A 27,226-nucleotide genomic window follows, 5' to 3' on the forward strand; every position below is an offset into this window, starting at 1 on the left:
ATCATTGTATCACAGACACCCGGGCAAGGCACTTGACATTCCTTCTGAGGATATGTAGGGTATAATTGATACACACTGCCAAATGAGCCTCTGCAGGCGTTGGCCTGCCACTCAAAAGCCCTTTGCATCTCCATGCACCCTCTGAGTGTGATCCAGTCCATCTGTGGGTTATTAACAAATACGTCAAGATTGTCATCCCGTGAGTTGCTATGGAGAAGGCTCTAAGTCAGCGCCCTGAGTCAGCAGCCTGAGAATTGCACTTGCTCTTTGGGAAGTACCTTTAACTTTGCCCATTCTAAAAGTTTACTAGCCAAGGTAGGCAGGGACGACCACACAAAGGAATAGTGACCAACAGACTACTCACATCTACACGTACCACAGGAGAGGATGTTGCAGACGCGGATGGAGGGGGCGGTGCCTCCACGGCTGTTTCAGGATCTTCCTGCTCGCTCTCGCTGTAACATTCTAAAACCAGAAGGAAGATGCTTCAGGTTTCATCATTTATTCCATAGTGAATGAGCAAAGGTTTTTTTCCTTTTCCTCCATCTGCCTATTGCAATGTCAATCTAACTCAAAAGGCAAGTATCCAAAAAGGAACAAAACTAAAAGAAGTAGAAAGCAAGAACTCTCTGGCGCTACCTGTTGAAAAGAAATTTAAAGATTGGGAGAAGCAAGTGGTCCCCATAGTGACTTCTGCTGCCACAGAGCATGGAGCACACAAGACAGGGGCTGTTATTACTCAGAAAAAACTTTTAAAAAATACCTTAAAATGTGTTATTATAACACAGTCAGCCATAAATATGGGAATCAGAAGGAGCCTTGGGAGCTGACTCTGACCCACTCATGGCTGGTACCCAAATAGCAAAGAGGAGAGACCATGCTGAGCACCTTTAAAAATGGAGATCTCCCAGGGAGATGCTGGAAGATGAAGCTTTAGAGTTTTAGAGACAAGATCATACAGGATCTTTAAAAACCAGAGTGGAGTAAAAATGATACTCTGTTATGTTTGTGGACAGAAGCCTAGCATAACTGTCCTCTAAGAACACCACCCAGCAGCGGAGAGGAAGAGATACAAGACTCACAGCCAATGTTAGACAGAGCTTGGGAGTCTTTTGGAAGAGTTGGAGGAAGGATTGAGACCTGCAGGAGATACTGGTTCACAAAAAGACCAATAGAGTCAACTAACCTGGACCCCTTGCAAGGGCTGGGGGCTCCCAGACACTGAACCACCAACCAAAGAACAAGCATGGGCTAAGCCTAGCCCCTCCCCCTCCCTGAGCATATGCAGCATACGTGTAGCTTGGTCTTCATGCCAATCCCCCCAACGACGGGAGGAAGTGCTGTCCATGAATCTGTTGCCTGCCTGTGAATCCTGTTCCTTAACTAGGCCACCTTGTCTGGTCTCAGCGGGAGAGGATGTACCTAGTCCAGCGGTGCTGGGGTAGGGTGATACTCAGGGGGGACTCCCCCTTCTCAGAGGAGAAAAAGAGGGTGTACAGGGGAGAGCGTGCATGAAAGGGGACCAGGAGAAGGGGGCTGCAATCGGGATGTAAAGTTAATTAATTAATTAATTTTAAAAAGAGTCAGACAGACAACCGGGGGTCTGTCTCCCCCAGTTGATAACAACGGATGCTTACCTGATAGAAAAGAGGACCAACAAGGTGGTTAGATGGCAATTTCACAGCATTGTAATAAACTCTCCTTATTGGTTCAAATCTGCCACATTTTCATTTCTACATTTAAGATCTTACAACTAAGCATACAAATTTCTCCTTACAGTCCCTGAGTGTCCCAATATCTAAGCACCTCAGCACCAGAATCTGCCAGTGGTCCTGGCACCTACAGCCTCTATTCCCACACTGATGGCTAAATAACATTATGAAGACGTATGTCCCTGTGGCTTGTCCTCAGCGCAAAAAAGTACCGGGAGTGGGGTGGATGTGTCTCAGCCTGGCCTTCAGGTTCAGGGAACAATTTTAAGGTAACTAATGTCAACCTCCAGCTGGTGGAAAGGTTAAACTGTCATCGGAAATGGTGGGATGAAATCTATCTGACTAGACCGTGACACACGCAGGCCCATGAGTAAGAGCTCTGTAAGGAGAGCACCACACATTTGCATCGGCAATTGTTGGGCTATCAGTGAGGCCCGCAGCTGCTCAAGTGTGGGTGAAGTGTGAAATCACTTCGAGCTGGCATGGGAAACCAGGCTCCATGGTGAGGCTGTGTGAAGATGGTTTTCTGTACCTTTGAGATCATTTCAAATACCAAACTATGTTTCCCTGGAATGTGCCTATACATAGAACCTCAAGTCGTCTCTCTCTCTTCACCCTGATTTGGTCTAGCCTAATATCCTTGCTAAAATTTCAGAAACACAAAAATACAATGTACCTTCATCCTTGGTAGTGGATTCCTTGTGGGTCACAGCAAATCCAAGTTTGTTTAGCCACCTAAGATTCAAATGGAAAGTAAACATTTGAGCCGTCAGCTGAGCCCCTGATCCACTCTGCTTAGACCCTGAACCTGCTCCCTGTATCAGACTTCACATAAAATTCAGTCCTAATTCTACACTGAGTATTTCCTAGAGCATTATGAGTGTGAGACACGGAGACCTAAGATTTCTGGTTTCACAGAACTTGGCTTTCCAAAGGTCTACACTGTAAGAGAAGTGGGATAAGACTTTATCCAGTGATTAAGGAAGAAAGCTAACTAAGATATTCTAACTATATGAACAAATATGTCTTCTATAGTAATTATGTATTTTAAGTCTTTGGTCACCATCAAGCTATGGGTCACCAAATTCAGCCACTTGACCATCAAAGACATCTCTAATTTTTTTTAGATTTATTGCTATTATATGCATTATACATGTGGGGGCCATGAGACAACTTTCGGGACTCAAGTCTCTCTTTGTTCCTGTAAGTGGCTTTCAGGTGTTAAGCTCAGTGCATCAGGTCTGCCTGGGAAACTGTTTGACCCCCAGAGCAGTTCCAGCCATCTATTATTGAAATAATGTCAATTTATTTCAGAAGAAAAATATCCATAACATTCATTCCTAAGTCAGAAAAATGTTTGTGCTGCTTAGTAGGCGATCTGACTAGAACACAAAGGGGATTACTAAAAGGTAGAAATGTTTAAGTTCTAAACTCTTCGTGGAAGGTCACATTGGCAAGGTACCATCAATCGATCGGTTTGCTTCCTATTGATCAGATCCCAGTTGTGCAGTAAGTCTAGACAAACCTTAACAAACCCAAACTCTGTTCTTAATTCTAGGCCACTGCCATGCCTCCTCAAGATTTCAGTTAGGAACATATTATAAAAATAAAAAATGCCTAAAAAAAAAGAAACAAAGCCTGCCTGTTCCATATATTCCTCTTTTCTCACTCATATTTGAAAGGAAAATGTCCTTAGGGTGTAGTGGCTGTCTAGGGGACCAGTTCCCAAGTTTCTGTTTGTGTTTTGAAATATTCCTGGGGTATGGTTTGGGTTTTTTTGTTTGTTTGTTTGTTTGTTTTTGGAGAAACAAGCACTTTCAATAATGACTTAAGTTAATATCATCAGAATAACAGCAATGCTTCTACACATTTCCCACATATACTTTCCTTCCAGTCCCGTCCTGCATCAGGAGCTACCCAGCTTGCTGCACTGGCAGCAAACACCACACATTCCCAAATCTACAGCTGCCAACTTCTCAGAAATTCCTACCCAGTCTTCAACCAGACATGATCTTGCTATAGTCGTTATTTAAATATATATTATATATTTATTATGCATTATATGTTATTTGCTATATATTACTATCATATATTATATATAATACATCACATGTTATATGTTATATATTATATATTGTATATTATATATCATATATTACTATATACTATACATTATGTATTATACATTCTATATTTTATATATACAAGAAGGCTAGTGAGCCCAGTCTCCTTCAAGATGTTCACTTTAGTTCCACAATAGACTCAAGTCCTCTAACAGCCACATAAGACTGGACCAACACTGACACAGGCCATGCTGTTGGAAGGCGGGAATGTTTATCTGGCCCCTAAGTGATGACAGATAAGTCAAAAGAACAGGGTCAGGACACCCAAGAGCTAGTGAACAAGAGGGGGAAATCCCCCATTTTGGAACACATACACTGCCCACTGTGTTAACTAGGTACAGGGAGGTATTTTTCACAGAATGACGAGCAGGCATAGGCAATGCTATTTGTGTCTAAGGAAAAAATGGAAAACAAAAACATGAAGCAATCGTTGAGCCAAACATGACAGTGGACACAGTCAGTTCTGAGCAGGCAACTTGAGGATATTGTTCAAACTTGAAACATGTACCTTCTTGGCCTAGCAATTGTAACTGTGAATATCTGTTTTAAAGAGAAAAAAAAAGCAGCGCTTCATGTAGAAAAATGTAACTGTTAACAAGGCTTGTAACCGTAGAAAGAAAAGGCCATGTTAATTGTCAATTGTTCAGGTTTGGTCTTTTGCTACATATTGTAGTGCTACTTAATTTTAAACTATTGGTTGAATAAAGATACCTACAGCCTGTAGCCAAGCAGAGGGTAGATAGGGCTTTGGTTCCTGGGCTTGGGGTCTGAGGGCAGGAGAGATTGGTGAGAGAAGATGATGCTGTGGGGTAAGGATCATGAGAACTGGCCTTGAGGCCTGGCCAGTAGGAGTAAGAGCAGCCCAGGTGGGACATGGTAAGTCATATCTTAGAGTTATTTACAGGAAAGCAGACAAAATAGCCATAGAGGGTTGATACCTGCCTGGCTCTAAATGTTGATAATGGCTTATTATAAATATAAAGGCTTTGAGTCTTTTATCTGGGAACTCAATGATCAAAGAAACTCTCCAACTAATTTAATTATTACTAGAACAGTTAATAATTGTCTATTAATAAGAAACTAGATAAATAATGATCTGGATTATATGAATGCTGTGTTTTAATGAAGCTAATAAAAATATTCATAAAGGGAATTATAATGACTCAGGAAAAAAAGCTACTATGAACATACTGTTAGTAGAAAAAAAGAACAGGACCATATGTTTGCCCTGTCCTAATTTTCTATAAACCTGATGCATCTACACCTGTGTGTAAACTGGTGCACACAGTGCGAAGAGGGAAAGCATCACACCATCAAATGTGGATCACCCTGGGAAGAAGATGGATGGAAGGCAGGAGGAGCCAGAAACTCATGTGTTTTCTATTTCTATGTGATATAGATTTTACAAGGTGTCTCATCATGTATTACCTCACTAACATTTAAAATCATAGAGTAGGAGAAGCAGGAGATGGTCCCTGAGTAAAGTGCTTGCCATGAAAGCATGATGGCCTGATTTTAGATTCCTAGGACCCACAGAAGGAGGGAAACAGTGGCACTAGTCTACATCCCCGACACTGGGGTGATGGGCAGAGGCAGGCAGCTCTATTATGAGGCTCGCTGGCTAGACAGTTCACCCAAAGGGAAGACTCTGTGTTCAGTAAGGGAAAATGTCTCAAAATATAAGATATAGTCAACAGAGGAAGGCACCCAGGGTTGACCACTGGCCTCCACACTTACACACACAAACATACATGGACATCTGCATGCATATGTCCACACACATGAACATGTGTGCTACACAAACAAAAATTTAAGGCACATTTTCTAAATCAGATAAAATACAATATATTTCATGGTCCACTTTAAGAAGACCAACAGTTTTCAGTTTATAGCCCCCCAAAAGTTGTAGTTAGCCAGAGTTAGTTAAGTGACTGAAATCTGAAATCACTACCCATCCCTCCCACTTCCTCTCTGCTCACCATACCATTCCTAGATATATTATTGACTAGTTTAAGCAGGCGCCATCAAGAGAAAAGGAAGAGTTTTATGTGTCATTAAAAATAAATCTCTAGGTATCATCTATATTATCTTGTAGGAAAAAGGACAAACTTGGTGGTCCTTGTTGGCTATTGGAAGTATTATGCTAAAAGCAACCCAATAATGGCTGTGATGATTAGCTTCATAAAGTTGACACAACCTGGAATCCTCAGGCAGAAGATCTCATTGAGGGCATTGCCTATATCAGGCTGAGCTTGTCTCTGGGGCATTATCTTCATGGTACTGAAGTAGGAACACCCATCCCATAGTGGGAAGCACCATTCCCTTGGCTTTAGTCCTGAATTGTATAAAAATGAAGACTACTAACTAAGCATAAGACAACAAGCAAGCAAGGATCCAGGCATCTATTCTCTCTGCTCTTGACTACAGACATGATGTTTAAGCTCCTTTCCAAGAATTTTAAGTGTAATAAACCATTTTCTTCCCTACACTGCTTCTTGTCAGGCTCTTTTATGACAAAGTAGAAGTGAAACTAGGACAATGGTTTTACAAATATAAGAAATCATCATGTATCCAGGCGCAGATGAAATGGGCCATGTCATCATGAGTAGTGAAGTGAGCAACTTAAGGACGATGATTAAAATTAATCCTTCAAAGTATGCAGATAACTGGAGAGATTCGAAATGAGGGCACAGGATGCAAGAAATTCAAGTTTCAACTTATGTCTTGTTTATTAGTTGGGAAAGGACACATTACACAGACTGACATTAAGATTTGATCTTGATTGTAGTGACAGGTATTGAGTTACTAGCCATCAAGATAAAGGTATTTATCTATCAATAAAACGCATACAAGACCTGCCAGTAATTAGGAATCTGCAAATGGAAAACAAACCCTGAAGATAAAGTGCAAAGATAGAAACAAAAACTGAGCTGGTGGGAGCCAGGAACAAGGAGCTAAGTAACCTTGATGTGTAACTTAAAGTCCCTGGAACACAATGGATCCCAATGACCTCATAAAAGTCTAACCTTCTCTTGAAAGGAAATGTATTCTGCTGTGTAGGAGTCACTCACCAGGCAACAAAGCACTCCAAAGGACTATTTCTCTGGGATGTTCTCTCTCACCTAGTCCTCCGCTGAGAAAATGAAAACTACTTTAAAATGATCACCCCTGACACGGGTGGGGAAGATGGTAACAGGTAAAGCTGAAGATACACAAAGCCCAGGATGCTGTTAAAGGAGTTATCGGTGTGGGATGGTGGGTAGCCCTGCCTCCCAACCACCACAGGCAGAGCCAGTCCTGTGAACCTCACTGGTGACTCAGCTGCAGAATAGCATTCATCATCTCTGTGTTCTAAGTAAGTACTTCTAAGCAAGAGCATTACCCTCTCTGGATGCTTGAAGACTGTGTCATTGCAAATCAGCTGGATTGAGTCACCAGAGATGAGTGATGACCTTTGAGGGGTATAAGCCTTTCTTTTGATGTGTCTTCTCCCCCTACGCCGACCCCATCTCTCTCTCTCCTCTCTCTCTCTCTCTCTCACACTTGATAAACACGGGAGGGAGGGTGTAAAACCAGGAAGAGTCTCTTTGTATATCAAAGATATATTTGGAGGACCCAGCTGTCAATTTCTTCTCTGAGAGCTAACCATGGTTTCCCAACTTCCTGTGAGCTTTGTTGTGTTCTCATCTGAAGAAATGAGGTGAGGGTAAGCTAAGTGGCTATTATAAATGAGAAGGCCACCAGCTGGACAATGCTGCAGAAGAGGTGACCTGAAGCAGGGGTGAGAGGCGTGTTATGAAAAGTAGCACTTATTTTAGTTACTTCTAAAACAAGAAGGCACAGAGGGATTATGTCTGGAAGATAAACAAGGAACTTACCATGTACAAGTAGATAGCAGAGTCTCAGTGTAAACTCTATGGATGGAGGAATTATGGCAGTAGAAGGTGTTGACTATTATTGCCCAGCCTTTTTGGCAATGGGGCACACTATAGATGTTTCATAGACTTTATGTTATTACATGATGGTCTTCAAGACACCAAGAATAGGCATTTTAGACAAGTAGGATGTCCTCTATGCCTCAAAGGCAGCACCTAACAGACAGCTTCACTCAAATTACAATGCATCATCATCTAAACCAGGAGGGAAGTAGGAACTGAATGCACTGACTTAGCAGAGCATGCAGGAAGCAGAGAGAGAATATTTTTTAAAGTCAGATGCATGCGAAGTAGATGCTCAGGGTGTTACATGAAGAAGCAGGCAGCAAGACCACGAGCCTTTTGAGTTAATCACACAGCACATGCTACAGGCTGCAGAGACTGGGTGAGGATCAGAAAGCTGTAAGAATGGTTTCAGGCCTCCTTTGGGTCCTTCTCCTTGGGATGTGAATTTCAGCTTAAGGTCTCAGTCTAGCTACCCTCTCCTCTCGAGGGCTCCTTTAGAAGAATCTCACAGCTACTTTTAAAAACAGCCATTGGGATAAGAGTACTTCCCCCAAAGTACTACAAATGCTGGAGAAGAAAGCAAGATGGTATTAAAATTGCTAAAGAAATTAACTGACAGAACAAGATAAAGTAACAAACAAATAGGACAGGAACTGATGTGACCATTGGCTTAAAACTCTAATGTCAGACCAAAGTGAGTTCACCCTCTTAGGGACTGGGCCCACCAGTTTTATCTACTTACATATTCATTTCCTGCAAATTCTCTGCTGCAAAGTAGAAGGTTTTGATCTGTGGGTGATTGATCTTAAATGCACTAGAAAAAAAAAGAAAAGCACGCAAGTGTTAGTGTTTTTAAAGTAATTGTTATACTAAACACCTATTATATAGTCTTGATTTCACTTAGTAAAGTGAAGAGTCAATTTATCCTGTCAGGGCTGCATTTTAGCCATTCAAGAGTTTCCATTTAAGTGTGTGTGTGTGTGTGTGTGTGTGTGTGTGTGTGTGTATGTGTGTGTCTTTTTTCACCTGCTATTTAACTGTATAAAGACAATTAAATTCAAGAATCCCTGAGTTGTCAGTTAATATTATTTAAATCAACTCATTCAAGCAAGATATTATTTACATTCAACCAAATATACAGTGGTATTTTATTTATAGGAAAACAGTCATGTATGAAACTTCTACACCCTCGTGACTCTTCAGAAGCCATAGAAAAGGGGCTCTGTATTGGTAAAGGAAAAGTTTGAACTAGATATTAGCTAAAGGAAATTGACAACCCATCCATGACAGCAAGCAGAATGTTTTCACTTACCAAGCACATCAGAAGATCTATAGAGCAGGCCAGTTTTGGTTGTTTGGGGGCGGGGGGTTGTTTGTTTATTGACAAATCAAAAATCAAGAACATCAACACAACCAACACAGAGCAAAACATAGCTGTTACACCCATATAACAAAGAATAAAAGCTAACAGTGGATCCCAAGACAACAACTCATTGCTGATCAATGAAGAAATGTCCCTTTCCGATAATATGGGAGATGATATTGAAGAAAGAAGAGAAGGATGAGGGAAGACACAAAAGTAAGTCACAGCCGGATGCTCTCTTGAAATGACCATGTGACCAAGGTGTACATGCAGCTGTCCAAGGAGCTCTGAGCTGTTTCCAGACCCTATAGGCTCTGTGCTTGTGAGCAGAAGAAAAAGCATGAACTAGAACTGCCTTCATTTCCATCTCTGCTCACATTTAACCTATAGCAGGCTGCAATCCCAGACTAAACACATCAGAGCACTCAATGATAAGGCTGATAGTAATAATCCCACAAGTCAAGATGATCTGTTCTTGCTGTAGGGTCTGCATTTCTGCCTGGTGACAGAAATTTGTTTAGCTCTTTGTTCTTTACAAGGTCAAAGTCTCAACATTGATTCCCTTGCCTTTGTGGTGGGGAAAGTTAAACCCACCCCCCAGTCCCCAGGTTGAAATATACGAAAATGAGAAGTAAGACATTTCTATGAACATTTTCTATGAGCATATATACTTATGCAGTTCCAATTCACAATGCTAAAACTTTCCAGACATTTGAGTTCTACCTGTACCCACTTACATATCACCCCATCACTAGGTAAACATTGAAAACAGCTATGATCCTGGACCAGGGCTTTGTGGGGGCAGAGGAAGTACAACTCACTTTTTTTTCTTGCATTCAGAGGCTCTTTCCACTGTGAAATCTGGCAGGTTGACAAATCCATCTGCTTTCTCTGCCTGAAACACATAGCACACACATTAATAAATGCTGGGATCCTAAGCTATGAAATGGTGACAACAAATAGAAAGGGTATGAATGAAATAAAGTAGAATCTACCGGAACGTCCATGAAGGAGTATCAACTAGCCTTGGACTTAGATACACCATTTGCAGGAGAAATTAATATTCTAAAGAACACAAACAGAATATTCTCATAAGAAATGACATGACACAGCTTAGGGATGGTCAATATACAACAGGCCCTGTCCCTGTCCCTACCTTACTTCTGTCCTTATGAAACCCACAAAGTTAACCCACCCACGTCCTGCTTCCTGCTGAGCCTAGAGGCAGGCATAGCATCATTTCCCCCCCAACACACACACAAGTGTGGTGAAGCCACAAGCACAAGAGATGAAACCAAATTAGCAGTCTTGGGATGATGGACAGAGCCCAGGCCTTGAGGTTGGCAAACCCATAGATATACATCTCTCTGTCTGTTAGGATGGCAGTAAACCAGGGTAAATGAAACACTTAACAGACACTCAACAGGGATGATCTTCTTCCCCAAGTCTATAGGCAGTGTCCGGTCAGAGCCACACCTTGTGAAACCCTAGTGCCATGAGTTGATTCTTGTAGAAGAGAGTCCTCAGGAAAGAATGACACTGCAGATGTCATAGGAAGCATGTTGGTTTAAATTGGATGGTGGTTCTCAACCTTCCTAATACTGTGACCCTTTAATACAGTTCCTCATGGTGTAATGTACCCCAACCATAAAATTATTTTCGTTGGTACTTCGCGACTGTAATTTTGATACTGTTATGAATCTGTATTATGTAATAATGTAAATATCTGTTTTCTGATGGTCTTAGGCAAACTCTGTAAAAGAGTCGTTGGACCACAAAAGAGACATGACCCATGGTTGAGAACTTCTTCAACAAACCTAAAAAACAAACTCTTCACAGGAAGTGTTACAAAGGCCCCACCTCTCTATGAACCAGTTAACTTGTATGAATACAGTTGAGATGGTCTGCAAAGAAGTTGGGTCATTTGTCTTAAACAGAGCGTGGATTTCTTTTCATACTCCCTAACATCCCTGAGCAGAGAAACACAATTAAAAAAAATGTAAGTGAAGTAGCAGATATTAGGAGATGAAAACAATTTTATTTTGAAAACAGAGTATTAATTTAAAAATCAGCTAGGTGTTAAATTTGTTCCAGGGTGATTTTAGTTAACTTTGTTTCTTTGTCTCTGTTCCATATCACTGAGAAATCAACTTAATCATTTCTTCAGAAAAATTAAACTGTGAAATAATCAACTCTATTCCTAGCCTCTATCTCCTACAAAACTAGATTTATCCAAGCATGCATCTACATATGCTCCTTTATGAGAATTAAAACTCAGTACTTGTGAGAACTTCTCTCTACAAAAGATTTATACACATGCCCATACACTGAGTGCATGTATAGACACACTGTTTACTGGTAGGCTATTTAGTCACCACATATTGGCTTCACCAATGTCATCTTTAAAAAACAATGAAGTATTCAAGAATGTACAATATATGAGTTAATATTTTATAAAACACATAATGTTTCCTGTGATTTTTTCAATTACAATGATATGAATAAATGTAATTTTGGGAAACCAGCTCCCATCAATTCCATTGCTAGAAACATATCCAAAACAACCAAATTCAGATGCTCAGGTATATATGTACATTCACAGAACCATGATTCATAACAGGAAACAGACTGAAACAAATGAAATGACCATCAATAAACAGACTGCAATAAAGTCACACAGAGAAATATTATATATAGTCACAAACTCCATGAAAGACTGACAAATGCTATGTGGATAAGCCGTGAAAATATTATGTTAAATGAAAGATTTTAGTCACAAAAGATCACATACTATCCGATTCCATTTATATAAAGTATTCAAAATAACAAATACATGATGACAAGAAAAAGCTATATATCCAGGCCTTTGGGAGTGAAGAATTGGGCATAACTGCTTCAAGGGAGTAGAATTTTGTCTTGGAAATAGTGTAGAACTAGATAGAGGTTGTTGTAAAGTGTTGTGAGTGTACTAAATGTCCTCTCAAGTACTGACCTCATGGTTGATCTTCTATAAAATGGCCATATTCATAAAACATAGATGCCATGCTAAAATACTTTCATAAAAATTCCCATACCTGGGAAAAACAATTGTTTATATTAAGCATTTGTCGCCACCTCCCCCTAACATGTATCTCCATGTGAGTGTTCTAGATTCTATGAAATATCAATACTTCCTTTGCTAAGTCCTATCCAACTCTTCTATAACCTGAGATAGACTCTAGTGACTGTCAACACAGTCCAGTCCTCTCCTGTGCCTCCTGGCTTAGCTTTCCTGATACACTACACTGCTGCTCACCTCGTCTCTAGTTCCCCCCTCTTCTGACGCTTTCATGGGGTCTTCTGCTACTTCTCCAGGATCAGGGTTCCTTGCAGTTCAGTCCATAAACCTATACCCTCTTCAATCCAGCAACTCCAGAATCATATATCATCTGTACACATGCATCCAAAATCTATAACTTGAATCAAGAGTCAATCCTGAAGCCCCTTGTGTAGATTGATAATGGCCTAGTATAGGACAACTGAGATGTTCCTTTTGGTCTCCACATGCCGCAAACACATGATGAAAAATGGATGAATATGTTAAGCCGTTTGGGTACTAAGATTTTTTCTCGTGAGGGTGAATTCTTATTTTCTGGAGACTGGTTTGCCTGCTGAGAGGAGGGGTTGTTGTCAAAGAAGGTGGCCCACACGCTGGGATCATTTTGCATACAAGCACTAAGCCTTCTGCTTCTCCATCATACTAGCTGCGTGTGGTCCTTGCTGGAAGCTAAGAGGGTCTGGCACCATAATAAGCATTTCTTTACTTTATGAGCTACCCAGCCTCTAGTACTTTGTTATAGAAGATGAACTGAGACAATTCTTCCCAGAATTCATGCAGGTTATGGTTGCATCTTCCACAGATGGTTCATTCGTCTATTCCTACCACATCATGACCTGTCCATCACCATTAGCATTTTGTTAGGTTACTGCAACGGCCTCCAAAGCCAGATCCCCCCTCTTTCTAATTCTTTCCTTCTATCTAACATAGCATCCAAGTAGCAGCCACGGAAAATCTCCACATCATGAGCATGCTTCAAAAGTCACTTCTCTAATTAAAACCCTGCATGGTTCCCAGTTGCTCTTGGATAAAGCCTAAGTGTCTCAGCAGAAAGCCCTTTATGACCGAGCCCTAATGTGTTCCACAATTCCATCTTCTCCAATGTCCCTGTCCTCTAGTCAACCAAAAAACAAACTGGAAAATTAAAACAAAGAAAACTATGTTCTTACAGAGCTAAATTACTAAATTAGAGCTAACACCCAATTTTTTGCCATGACATATCCCTCTGAACAATTTAATTGCAATGCTATAAGCATGTTTTATATGGCAATAATATGTAAATCAACCAAAAAATGAAACATACAGGGGATGGAAAGACGCTCAGTTGGTGAAGTGCTTGCCACATAAGCATAGGTTCAACCCAAAAAACCCATGCAAAAAGCTGACCACACTAGGAAAGCAGAGGCTCAACGATCCCTGGGCCTTGCAGACCAGTGTGTCTGTTCTAGTCACAGAACTTCAGGTTTAATGAGAGAACCATATGAAAAGATAAGGCTGAGAGCAATTGAGAGAGATGCACACAACCTTTGACCTTTGACCTCCATATACCTGTACACACACACACACACACACACACACACACACACTCAAATAGATAAATATAAAAATAAATAATAAAAGAATTGTAGAGTTTTTGGTTTCTTTATAAAAACCCAATTTTGTTATGTAAACATGTTTTTGTTTTGATCCCAGCTGTGAGATACGGGGGCTGCTTCAGATTGTCCACAGCAGCTGACTATTTGGCTCATGCATGATTCTGCCAGCTGCAGATAGATTAATTCTGAGACCTCTTGAGAGAGAATAAATGCCAAAGCCCAGAGAGGAACTAGAAAGCTCTGAAGAAGGCAAGGCTGTTCCTCCAGCTAATTCCTGCTCATGTGCTGCTGTCGCTGATGGTTGAGAGAAAAGACCTTAGAAGCTGGAGAAATCCTGACTAGAGAAAGACTGGACTTGCCCCAAGGAACTCAATGCTTCTGTTCAGTAGGAAGTAACCTTCTAGCCTCTAACCTTCTTTCTCTCCTACCTAGTGTTGAGGGCTGGGAAAGGATTAGGGTAAAATAAGGGTTGGAAGGGAGGTAGAGGTATAAAAAGAACCCAAATAAAATAGCTAAAACAAATAAGCCTGCAATGAATAAATAAATAAGCTTTTACTAATATTTGTATTGATTTAAAAGTAAATTAGTGGATTTGGTGCTTGTCACTAAAGGTGGCAGCCTGAGCTCTATCCCCAAGACCAAAAATGTGATGTAAGGAAAGACTAGACTACTAAAAGTTACCTTCTGACCTCCACAAGCATACTGTGACTTGTCCACAATAAACTAAGGAGAGATAGATTATGTATCTTTGTTCACATGGGTTCCTTTCTGCATAGATTGAAAAGACTGAGGTTCTTCCAAATAGCCATCCAAAGGCACTCGGGTGTAACCACTGCACAAAGTTTCCCTGGGAACCCTTCTCATATGCAGCAGTTCTTTTTCGTTATTCTGAAGACATCTGAGCCGTATCCAAAGTCAGGACAGCTACATCAATGTCCCTTGTTTATTTAGCACAGAAAAAAAAAAACAAAAAAAACAAAAGCCAACCAAACAAACAAACAAAACTCAGAAGCAACAATCACAATGGGCAACTTTTCTTGGAATGGCAGTTTCATCCTCCTCTTCCTCCCCTCTTTTTTCTCCCCCTCTTCCTCCTCTTCCTCCTCTTCCCCTTCCTCTTTCTCTTCTTCCTCCTTCCCTTCTTCCTCTTCCTCCTTCCCTTTCAGATCTATCCCTGCCTGATTTAGTAACTAAAATAGCTGACTTGAATGTTATCCTTCCCTTTAACTCGTCCAAACTTTCAAAAAAGTCACCCGACAGTTATACAGCAGGACCTGCTAATTTCTCCTCCACCCTAATGCGATTTTTAAAAGGATTGTCCTCAAGCCACTGTGCAAACTCACCAGTCTTAAATACAACAGCACACGGTTCTGTGACCACACACCGCCCATCCACTTTCCCTGGCATCTCTGACATCCCCCATCTCAGCAGAGCATTACTGAACAGTTGTTATTACAAGGCAGAAAAACTGTTTCAAACATCAGGGACACAGGAGCAAGGATGCTGGTCCTGCCTCCAGTGTCAATCATTTGTGTTAATCCCTCCCTTAACCTCTCTTTTCTCTCTCACTGAAGACTTCCATACATCCATTTAGTCAACAAATGCTTTGGGGAGCTCCTCACCCCCAAAAAGATCAACATGAACCATGTAAATTATGTAGTATCCCATGGATGGTAACCACGTGAAGGTAAGTACCATAATGGAGCTGTGGAATTCCCTCAGGGCAGAAAGCCTACTTCAACCTGATGATACTAAATCCTACCACCTCACCCTCCAATGTTAGTCTCCAAGCCTTATGATGGGTAGGACCTGTTCCCACAAGTCTTAGACAGGTTCCGTCCTGTCTGTCTTCAGAGTCAGTAGTGGGCTTCCTTCATAGTCCTCTAACAGTGTTGTGACCTGGTTGCTTGCTGACAGACAGGAGTCTCTTGAAGGAAGTAACTGCTTTATTTATATGTTCTTTATTTATAAGGCAAGTGTTCATTGTGTGCAGAAAAGATAAACAAGTGTTGTGAATGACCGAGTGATAGAACATGAATTTTTCCCCTTTGACAATAAAGAAAAGGTTAAGATGAGGTGTGGAAACTGCTTTGGAAACTATTTCAGCATTTTCTAAAAATCACGAGCATAGAATTACCGCAAAGCCCAGCAATTCCACTCCTGGGTATTTACCCCCACCCCAAAATGAAACTCATGCCCATGAAAAGAGGTACATGCAAATATTTATAGGCACATTAGTCATAGTATCCCAAACCAGGAAACAACCTAAATGTCCATCAGCGGGTAACTGAACAGCATGGTTTGCTCATCACGATCAGGGGACAGACCTCTATCATTATTACAAAGAAAGGAACAACCATCTCGTGCTAAGCTGTATGCAAGCCTTGAGACTATCATTCTGACGGAGATAGTATGCTATTCTATGTCTCTATTTTATGAAGTCCATGGAGGCAGAAGGGGAAACAAAGGCATGGGGTTGGAAGTAAGGTTCATGGTAAATAGGCACAAGGGACCAAATTGGTACTAAACAACTGATCTACAATGAGCTTGTTGTAATGGAATTGAATGGGGTAGATATTATATATGATACAGTAGACATCCCTCAATTAAGCTGAAAAAAATGGAACAAAAGTTTGGGTCCTAAATCCTGTGAATAATGTCCCTCTTACATGGTTATCATAAAACTCAGAAGGTGAAATCCAAGGTCCTAAGGATCCCACTAAATATGACTAGCTCACACTTTCACCAAACACTGAGTTCATGCTCAATGATTATTACAATCTAAAGAGACTCCAAAACTCTCCACTTCCCAAAAAATCTTCTATTTATTCAGCCATGCCCCTACATCCCCTTCCTCCCTCTCCCCCGACCCCTCTCCTTCCCTCCCCGCTCTCATACATACATGCTAGAAATAAAGACAAAGATGAATTCAGCTGTGCTTTCCCAGGCTACTACAGAACAAAGGGGCTGGACTCTCTGAGCACACACATGGAGGCTGGACTCTCCTAGCACACACATTGGGTGCTAGATTCTCCTGTCACATACAGACTTGTGACAGTCGTGAAATTGAAACCCTGTTTTCTAAAATATAAGCTAGAGGTAAACTGAAATTGAAGAGGGATAAGACAAGATGAATTGTCATGAGCAAGCTTTGCAGAAAGTCACTCTCACACAGAGGTAGAAATGAAATACAGACAGAAGGACAGAGCTACAGAAATGTGACCTTCGACCAGAAACCCCACTTCTGAGGTCTGTCCTACATATATCTCTGAGACTTCATGGGATAACATGTGGCACGATTTGTATTCACACATGACTATAAAGAACACACATGACACAGGTACCTGGAAGCCTCCTTTCTAAAAGGCATGGACTCCTCACTAGAGACCACAACCAAATTGTGCCAAAATCCTGACATCACTACCTCTGTCTTGTCTGTCTCCTTTATCTTCCACCTAACCTATCTGTCAAGGCTAAAGGTGTAGAGGTAAAATTGACCTAAATGTTTAGGCATTTTACTTTCTAGAAACAGTAGACTTTACAGGAAAGATCTGCTTCCCACCCCCTCCACCCCTTCTATGAGGAGGATTCTCCACAATGGTAATGCTGCACCTTAGAACTGAAGTGACCATGTCCTGAGAACTACATTGTTCCCCTCTAGCTGTGACAGAGGGGACCACATGCAGAACCAGCAAGAGGAGACAGTAATGAGCAGACCACACTTGGTGATGAACAGACCATGCCTCACTTGGGACTGCTTCAGCACGCATATCTCCTGGCCCCTGATCTAGGCCCCATCACCAATTAGGCCTAAACATACGGTTGGGACTCCAAAGATGGGTATGAAGCACTAGGTCCCTTAGCTCCACAATCAACAGATCCCCTTTTCCTGTGTTTTACTAGAACGTGTCTCTTGTCTAGTGTAGTGGTAGCTGACCCTGTCCTGCACTAGCTATACATGAGTTCACCATCAGGGAAAAGTTGAATAATGTGTGGAACCCACAGGCGAAAACTAACATACATAATATCTTGAGAGGAATTTATAGGACAGTAAGGGAGAAAATCATGAGTATGATTGTACAGAGTTTTAAATTTGTGTAAAAAGGAGAAAACAGGATGTGATTCTTGCTTATACTTATAAACTGTATACAATGCACACTCTTGCTTATACTTGTAAAAGGAAGCAGTGGGAATATGAATTCAAACCGAAGAGAGGAAGAGGATGGACAAATAATGGAGAAGAATACCTGGTTGTGTGGTTTTGACTTTTAAAATGGATAAATGAGTTATATTTTTAAAAAAGTAATCAAAATCAACAACCAAAAAAGATATTCATCAAATTGGAAACAAATGAACAAGAGGAAAACGAGGTCAGACCCTGCATGGGTCTGAGCCATGTCCTCTGTATAGACACTATGGCTGTGTAGCTTGGTGTTCTCCTGGGACTCTTAGCATTGAGAGTGGGGATTTCTCTGACTCTTAAGACCCTTTCCCTCCTACTGTGTTGGCTTGCCCAGCCTTGATATGACAGTTTGTGCCTAGTCTCATTGTAACATCTTAGGTCAGGTCATTTGATAACCCTGGGAGGCCTGCCTTTTTTTTTTTGTAAGGGAAATTGAGGAAGAGTAAATCTGGGGGAGCAAGGCAGGGGAGGACTAGAAAGAGTGGAGGGTGGGGAAACTGTGGTCCAATGAAATGAATGAATTCGTAAAAGGATTTTTAAAAGGAAACAGAAAAGCTGGTGATAGATCATACACACTCTTAATAGGCATGACTCCAGGAAGACCTGGAACATAGAATTTTACTGCCCATAGTTAGTGAATTACAGTCTAAGCAGAGATGGTGATAGCTTTTCTCACCAGCGACCTTGCTGCCCCATTTCTAGTACTTACTTAGTTTCCACACCTGTAAATGGCTCAGACTCTACAGCCTCGCCTCCTCTTTCCCGTCAGTGAAGTTGACCCCCGTGTTTTGTTCTGATAAGTACCATAAGTAAGATAATCCTCTTCCCCCTGCCAGGATACTGATTACACTGATAGCACAGTCCTTTCTGTAGGCATCACCTAGGTGGGTAGCAGAGAGGGGCCCTGGCCAGCCCTAGGGGACAACAAGCATTATAAGCTACAAGAAAACTGTGCCTTTTGTTTGTTCTTCCTTCTTTTTACCTCTTCTCCCTTTGTCCCTCCCTTCCTCCTCTTCCTCATTATTCTTCTAGAAATAAGGACCAGGTCTCCCAGTCAGTGTGAAATACCTCAGGAATGTGGTTGTGAGAAACAGGTCAGAGCTAACACTGAGCACTAAGCCTAAGAAGCAAGGTACCATTCTCTACCTTTTGGATAAAATTAATCCTATTCTCCATATCAGAACTCATGAAGCAGACATGGTTGTAACACGAGGAAACTGTACAGGATTCACACAATTCCAGAATGCAGAACTGGGCCCAGAAATTAGTAATTCGAACATGAGACTAGTCTTCCACTACCCTACAAGGAGAACTAAGAGAGACCAGAAGAATCCAGTTACCACACAGCACAGGAGAAAGAACCCCAACTGGAATAGCACATCAGACTGCAAGCCACTTACTGCTGGATCTTAGCCAGGGGATGAGTTCCCTGAAGCAACTGTTTTCCAGCAAAAGGAGGGCACAACCAGTGTCTTAGAGCTAAATAAAATCAATGTGTGTGCGTACAATACCATAAGATAGTTTGGGCCTAGAAAGTTAAGAGATCACTATCAGTCAGCTGTTATAAAGGGAAAAGGAATCACTCAGAAGGAGCAAGCCAATGATAAGTCTATTGACTCAGTCTCTTCAGTGAACTCTGGAACAGCTGTGCCTGTGTCCCAGTTTTCCCTTGTCATTTTTGCATCAGATTAGTGGCTGTAAGGAAAAAAATATTAAATTACTTAGAGCATAATTACGGTTGCAAGCTAATCTGTTTGTACATTATTTGGTGTATATTTTATTAAAAATATTATTGCATTTGGGTTTATATAATATTATCCTATAAATATAATTAGATTTTGATACCTTGAGAATTTCTTCTTGCAGATGCCTAGAGATAATATATTCTATACAGAAAACAATTGGTAAATGTCTTTGGCTAATAAACAAAAGCCTCAATTTCTTACAGAATCCAGTGACTTCTGGATGTCAGTTCTAAATGTAGACCAAAGTGTTTCTAGAAAAATCCCAATGGTTCCAGGCTGCCAAGGCCCCAGCAAGAGAGAGAATCAAGGGCTCTGGGTGGGCAGATAATTCGTGGACAATGCTACAGGTGCCTCAGCCAGACTTCTCACTGCCAACACTTGCATATATCTGCTAGGGGGTTTAGTCCCTAATCCCGCTCTTCTGACTTGTAGAGGGATTCACAAACCAAGCCCCTAGAATGGGCTCATGTCTGAAAAGACCTGGTGTATGAATACTCCGGCCACTGACACTTGTACGCAAACTCTGGACTCTTTGTTTTTCAAAAGCACTGAATTCCCCAGGTCTGTTAGTGTGGGTTACCCGCAGCTATCCTTGGCTACTCTCTGCCTTCTCTCACTTGTCTGTCCCTTGCCAAGCTAGTTGTGGCTCTGGGTTTGTACATGTCATGTGCACAGAGTGAACCAAACACCAATGATAAACATGCCTAAGCATGTCTATACCAAACGAGCACAAAACAACAATTTGCTTAATATTAACATGGCATTGGGTATTGTAAGTATTGTAGCAATGATAAAGAAGGGTGTGTAAAAAAAAAAAAAGAAGGGTGTGTATAGATTATATGTTGTTGTAAAAATATTATGGTAATAATAGTAGTGTTGTATTTTTCCCCCGCTAGGTCCAGCACCTCAGTGCCCCAAGATATCTGCTAGATATCTTGGCGGAAACACATCCCAACTCCTTAGCAGCCCAGAGTCTCCTGTTGCCACACACTTTCCTACACTCAAACCGTCACTTAAAAGAACACACAACACAATAATCTTTGACCCAACTGATAAGATATAATTGTCCACTTAAACATATAAAGCTGGTACCATCCATCCCTTAGGAACATTAATAACAACCTGTAAATACACAGAACAGAATCTTAACATCACCTGCCATGGCTTCTCACCCTCTTCTCTGTCCTGTCTCTCCTTTCTGTCCTAGTCTCCTCCTCTTCCTTCAAACTTCTCTCCTGCCCATCCTTCCTTCTCCTCCAATGACAGGCCTCCTTCTATCCTGTACCTGCCCCTCACCTGTACTTTACAAATTCAATGGGGAGGTTCTGGTGAAGTCACCTGATTTCTGAGTACTGACTAGGCAGCTGTCCTTGGGGGCAGTGGAATTAGCATCAAAATACAGATAACTTCAGGACAAACCACAACAATTATATGCAAATGCTACACTGTTTTGAACCTGAGCCTTCAAGGCTCTTGGTATCCATGGGGAGTCCTATACCCAGTCCACTACACAAACCACAAAACAACTACATTTTCTGAATTACTTCCCACAAAGGCCACTCACACCCAAATCTCTGAAAAACCTAAGCCAACCTGTCCCTCCCACAGGAAAAATAAATAAACTCCTACTCATAGTGACCATCAACTACACAATCACTCTTATAATTCCTCTTCATTATTACCTTCTAAGGAACACCCAAGGATATGCTCTCCTCCCTACCACAGTAGGTACTACTGGAGAGGGACCATGAGGTGGCTGGCGTCCTATTCCGTGTCTATAAATCAGTTCCTGGCCACTCTTTCTCTCCAAATGATATCATGTGATAAGTGAAAGTATATTTCTCTTACAAAGACTCATTTCAGAAATGCCATTTCCACAAGCAGTTAAGATTTAAACTTTCACAGTTTAAAAGATTTGGTGGTGGTTCTCTGCAATCGGAAAAAGAAAATCCTAGCACATGTGCCCCTTCATGGCCAGCCTCACCGGCTCTCTGAGAAGCCTGGAACCCCAGAGGGGCTATCCTTTTCATCAGTCTAGGCCAACTTCTTCATCAGCATAGCCCAATGAAAGAAAAGAAAGCAAGGCAAATAAAAAGAGAGCTTTGAGAAATTTGATTGACTTTTAGGATCACAGAATAAATACTATCTCTTGGTAACTAAAAAATTGAAGGTGCCACCCATAGTTAAAGCCACAAGAGCAAAACAGTTGCCTGTGGGAACAGAATCCAGTCAACATTCCACCTTGAGTAAGAGAGGAGCTAAGAAGACCTCACCGATGGCTGAGGAGTTATTACCAGCTGATGGCTACTAGGGGAAGGAAGCTGTTTCCTTTAAGAGTGTGGGCTCACTACCTAAAGACTATACATGGACTGACCCTGGACTCTGACCTCATAGGTAGCAATGAATATCCTAGTAAGAGCACCAGTGGAAGGGGAAGCCCTGGGTCCTGCTAAGACTGAACCCCCAGTGAACTAGATTGTTGGGGGGAGGGCGGCAATGGGGGGAGGATGGGGAGGGGAACACCCATAAGGAAGGGGAGGGGGAGGGATTAGGGGGATGTTTGCCCAGAAACCGGGAAAGGGAATAACACTCGAAATGTATATAAGAAATACTCAAGAGGCTGGGGATTTAGCTCAGTGGTGGAGCGCTTACCTAGGAAGCGCAAGGCCCTGGGATAGGTCCCCAGCTCCGAAAAAAAAGAACCAAAAAAAAAAAAAAAAAAAAAAAAAAGAGTGTGGGCTCTAATTGCCTAGGAAGCGCAAGGCCCTGGGTTCGGTCCCCAGCTCCAAAAAAAAAAAAAGAAGAGTGTGGGCTCTGATAGGTGAGACACAGACCCATGGGCCTACCTATAGACTTGGTAAAATATACATAAGCACACGCATGCGCACACACACGTGTGTGTGTGTGTGTGTGTGTGTGTGTGTGTGAGAGAGAGAGAGAGAGAGAGAGAGAGAGAGAGAGAGAGAGAGAAAGAGAGAGTGAGTTAGGAAGGAAGGAGGATTTAGGAATAAGGAAGAACAAGAACAAATATTATCAATATATATTGTTTGCGTATTTCCCATTCTCAAATAACTTCATTAAAAATAAAATTTAAATGAACTCATCTTCCCATTAAAAGCAATAGAAAAAGAAAAAAAAAGGAACATCATGTAAGATTCATATAAAGGTAACCCAGACCCAAAAGGACATACATGGAAACACAGGGACAAAAAAAAAAAAAAAAAAAAAAAAAAGGAGCAGAGACTGAAGGATAGGCCGTTCAGAGACTGCCTTACCTTGGGACACTATTGCTGAGGCAAGAACTGTTTGGCTGTCCTCTGAGAGGCTCTGCCAGCACCTGACTAAGACAGATGCAGACACTCACAGCCAATCATTGGACTGAGCCCAGGGACCCCAATGGAAGAGATAGGGAAGGACTGAAGGAGCTGAAGGGGATTGCAACCCCATAGGAAGAACAACAATATCAACTCACTGGACCCTACCCACCCACCCAGAGCTCCCAGGGACTAAACCATCAACCAAAAAATATACATGGGTGGGTCCATGGCTCCTACATATCCAGCAGAGGATGGCCTTATCTGGCATCAGTGGGAGGGGAGGCCCTTGGTCCTGAGGAGGCTTGTTGCCCCAGCATATCAGGATGCCAGAGGGGTGAGGTTGGAGTGGGTGGGTGGGTGGGGATGTGCCCTTTTAGAGGCAAAGTGGGGGGTATGGTATGGGGATTTGTAGAGGTGAGACCAGGAAGGGGGACAACATTTGAAATGTAAATAAATAAAATAATCAATTTTAAAGAGATTCATATAAGATTTAAGTGACAAATGCCAATACTAGAGATTTAGGGGCAATAAAAAAATAAGGAATAATAACAAATATTAATCCTTGAGGTATCACAGTTGTAACACATAATCTGCCATCGCATGATGTATATTAAATCTTCAAGGAGCTTTCTGATCTCCCCAGGCTGTTTTCCTGCGTTCCATGAATATCGTTAAGATACTATTGAAGGCCAAGCAACAGAAACAGCCCCTCTGCCTCTAAAAAATGTAGACTAAAGGTTTTAAAAAAAAAAAAAAACATAAATGGCCAATGAGCACAAGGCAGAGTCACTGGGCCTTAAGGAAATGCAAACCAAAACCACAAGGAGATGCTTGACACCTTATTCTCACTCATTAAAATGGTAATTACCAGAAATAAGTAAATCCTGAGAAAGTTCTAGAGCCCCTATAACTCCCTGTCTCTGCTCTGTCAGAGAGAAAGGGAAAAGAGCAGTGTGCTACAGAAAACTGTTTCTGCAGACACTAAAAGTATGGTTCTCCTGTAATCTTGCATATATAGCCAGAAGAGTTCAAAGCAGAGCCTCAAAGGCATAGTTGCAGGGGCATAGCTGTACTAGGGGTATTTTGACACTAGGTAAAAGGTAGGTATAGCCTGAGCAGTCATCCATAGACACAAATGGATACACAAGGATGTCTTTAAGAAGAGAGGAAGTTGAAACTGAAGATATAATGATTTGTGAAATAAGCCAGCCATTAAATAAAGAGGATGGATGGATAGATAGATAGATAGATAGATAGATAGATAGATAGATAGATAGATAGATAGATAGAAAGATGGATGATAGGCAGTTAGATAGTTGATAGAGGTAGGTAAATAGATGATAGATACATACATACATATACACACATGATACATAGATGAATAAAAATATGGCTATACTTACTGGGTAGACATACAGTAGTCAAACTCATAGACACAAAAATTCTTTGGTAGTTGCAAGGGACCAGCAGAGAAAGAACACGGAGAGTGGGTTAATGGGTTGAGAGTTTCAGTTAGACAAGATGAAAAGAGTTCAGGATGAAGGGTGGGGTGAGCTGAACAATAACATGAATACATTCAATGCCACTGAAACGTACCCTTTTAAATGCTCAAGACGTTGACTTGTGTGTGTATGCATACTTCATCAACATTTTAAAACAGTAACTTTTGAATTTTACAGCCAATATTCTAAAGTCATGATTTTTCCGTAGAGAATGAGTGTAACCACCACAGTTAGTTGGGTAAAATTAAAAGTGGGGAGACTTCAGAGAGGATCGTGGGCTGATGATGGGCACTATCTCACTATCTCTTTACCAGGTGTCAGCCTTCCATCTGTGCTTCTGTGTTTCAGAGGAAGAAGCTTGACTCCCAGAGTGGGGGTGTGCAGCATCCGGTGCGACCTGTGCCCTGTCTTTGAGCCTGGGGGCCATCTTCTTCCTCAGCGTACCATTTCCTTGCATTCTTTCTGAAGGCACTGTTGCAAATATTTAATTCTGACCTTAAATTCTGACCCTTTAAATAAACCCAATCTCTAAGTTCTTTTCCCTTGGATAGCTTCCTTTTGAAATGCTGTATAGGAGATTAAACACAGAGCCCAGTGACAAATGAGCTTATCAGACAGCCTGTGTGGAAGCAGCTGGTCTGTCCCTTAAAGGGGCTCCTTTGAGAGGGCTGATATATCTTCAAGTAGACTTCTAAAGAATCCTCACATCAGAGCATGAGTTTAGCTCCCACAGGCTACTTCTTCCATCTAAGAAAAAAACTTACACCACACCAATCTCTGCTCCAACGCCAGGTCACCTGACCTCCTCCTGCAGAGAGTTCCACCCTGTGAAGAACACCTGACCCCTTCCATCCTGCACACCTGTCCCATGGTTCCATGTGAGTCAGTAGGTATCTTTTCAGGATGGGATACAAGTCACCATGAGGAACCATTTATGGTGTCCAAGTTCGAAGCAAAGTTCTGCACCCTGTAACTACAATACCCAAGCACGTATATATTTTAAAGCATCCACAAAATTGCTGTTCTTTGTCTGTGGTCCTTTTGTGTCTTTATGATGCTTTTGATCTCCATTCGAAGCTCTCAACTTAGCTCAAATTACATACCGACAGTGTTCTTGGTCAGTTTATTACTCGAAAGAAAATGAATGCACAGAGAATTACTTCAATGATCTCCCTGTTGACAAATTGTACACATATGAATGCACATTAACATTTATAAATATGGACACTGCATATATGCATATTAATAAATTGTATACTAAATATATATCACTTCTTTAAGTAGTGAGCATGTGTTTGTGTTTTCCACCTGGCAGCTTGATTTTAGGAAAAATCATTCTTCTTTTAAACCCATAAATTGACTTTAAAGAAATGAAGCATCATTGTGAGGTCACCTGCTCACTAGCATGTCCTGCATTGTGTTTGCACACACACACACACACACACACATACACACGCACACAGACACATATACACTCATACACATTTCTCATTGAAATAGGATTCTGTCAGGAAAGATTTGAGAAAATTTCATATGTTTCATTAATAAGTAACATGAAAATTCAAATTACATTATTTCCCCCAAAATATTGATGTCTACTACTCTGTATCTTTTACTTTCTGAGTTTAAAGATACATTTAAATTACACAAATGGGTCAAGGAGACAGCTCAGCCAGTAAAGGTGCTTGACATATACTCTTGGCAACTTTTATATGGAGCCCATATAAAAGCAGGAGAGAACCAATTCCACAGAGCTGTCTTCTAACTCCTACATGACCCCTGTGGCATGCATCAAAGACACACACACACACACACACACACACACACACACACACTCACATGTGTACATTCATACAAGCATAGACAGACACATATATACTCATACACATATACATACATATATGCGTACACACACATACACAAATGCACACATCCATACACATACACATACAAATACACACATGCATACACACACACAAACACACACACTCACATTCACACACACACACCATACACACAGAGCATTCAAATGCACAAAATAACAAATATTTTTTAAAAGCCACATAAGAAAAGAGTATGTCAATGAAAAATAAAACTATTTTTCAACCTATGACAATATTACTAAGATATTTTCCAAAAATGTATGCTTAGAGAAGGCATCAAACTGAGGGCAGAGAAGATCCCTTCCTTCCAGGAACCAACCCACTTTTTGTTTTTCTTTAGCTGAAAGAACAGCTCTTCATATTTGCCCATCAATCAAGACAGTTCTCTTATGGAGAAATTCTGGCTTTCAAGTAAGACTTTCTTGGAAGGACCAATTCTTCTCTACCAACATACTCAAACTCGAATAGAAAAGACTCTCAGGAAATAGTTTCCAAGAAAAGCACCTTCCACATCTAAGCTGCTCTGAGAGCCTTGCTTTGTTCTCATGCAGCTGGTGATGACGACAGACAGGGCATGATTACACAGGGCACTGACATGCACCCAGGCTGACAATGAGTGAGAGACATGGCCACATTTATACAGACAGGTGGGAGCCTCAGAGGACTGTGAATCTCCAAGGTGGCTACTAAGCCAGACACTACCCTGCACAAGGGATGGGCGGACCTGAAATTTCCATGAAACAGGGCCAGGTGGTTTACCCAGTA

General features: G+C 41.3%; 2 protein-coding genes and 1 long non-coding RNA gene across 16 annotated transcripts in view; 2 read left to right on the top strand and 1 right to left on the bottom strand.

Moving 5' to 3' along the window:
* Oprm1 (opioid receptor, mu 1) overlaps window positions 1–27,226 on the top strand; it is a 253,689-nt gene that overhangs the window by 153,580 nt on the left and 72,883 nt on the right.
* The window catches only part of Ipcef1 (interaction protein for cytohesin exchange factors 1), a 202,924-nt gene that overhangs the window by 64,616 nt on the left and 111,082 nt on the right, over window positions 1–27,226 (bottom strand). For 8 of the 12 annotated variants that reach the window (XM_087567601.1, NM_001415951.1, XM_087567599.1 and 5 more), the window contains 4 exon segments: window positions 9,961–10,034; window positions 8,519–8,590; window positions 2,389–2,447; window positions 377–465 (listed from right to left, as the gene is read on the bottom strand). In XM_087567601.1, coding sequence (XP_087423727.1) covers window positions 377–465; window positions 2,389–2,447; window positions 8,519–8,590; window positions 9,961–10,034 — 294 coding nt within the window. 12 annotated transcript variants of the gene reach the window in all.
* Window positions 6,899–11,050, top strand: LOC134484992 (uncharacterized). The gene is made up of 2 exons (XR_015645183.1): window positions 6,899–7,190; window positions 10,886–11,050. It is a non-coding gene; the product is annotated as an uncharacterized LOC134484992 (long non-coding RNA).

This window comes from Rattus norvegicus, chromosome 1 (assembly GCF_021556685.1).
Source record: "Rattus norvegicus strain SHRSP/BbbUtx chromosome 1, alternate assembly SHRSP_T2T, whole genome shotgun sequence".
NCBI classification, from domain to species: domain Eukaryota; kingdom Metazoa; phylum Chordata; class Mammalia; order Rodentia; family Muridae; genus Rattus; species Rattus norvegicus.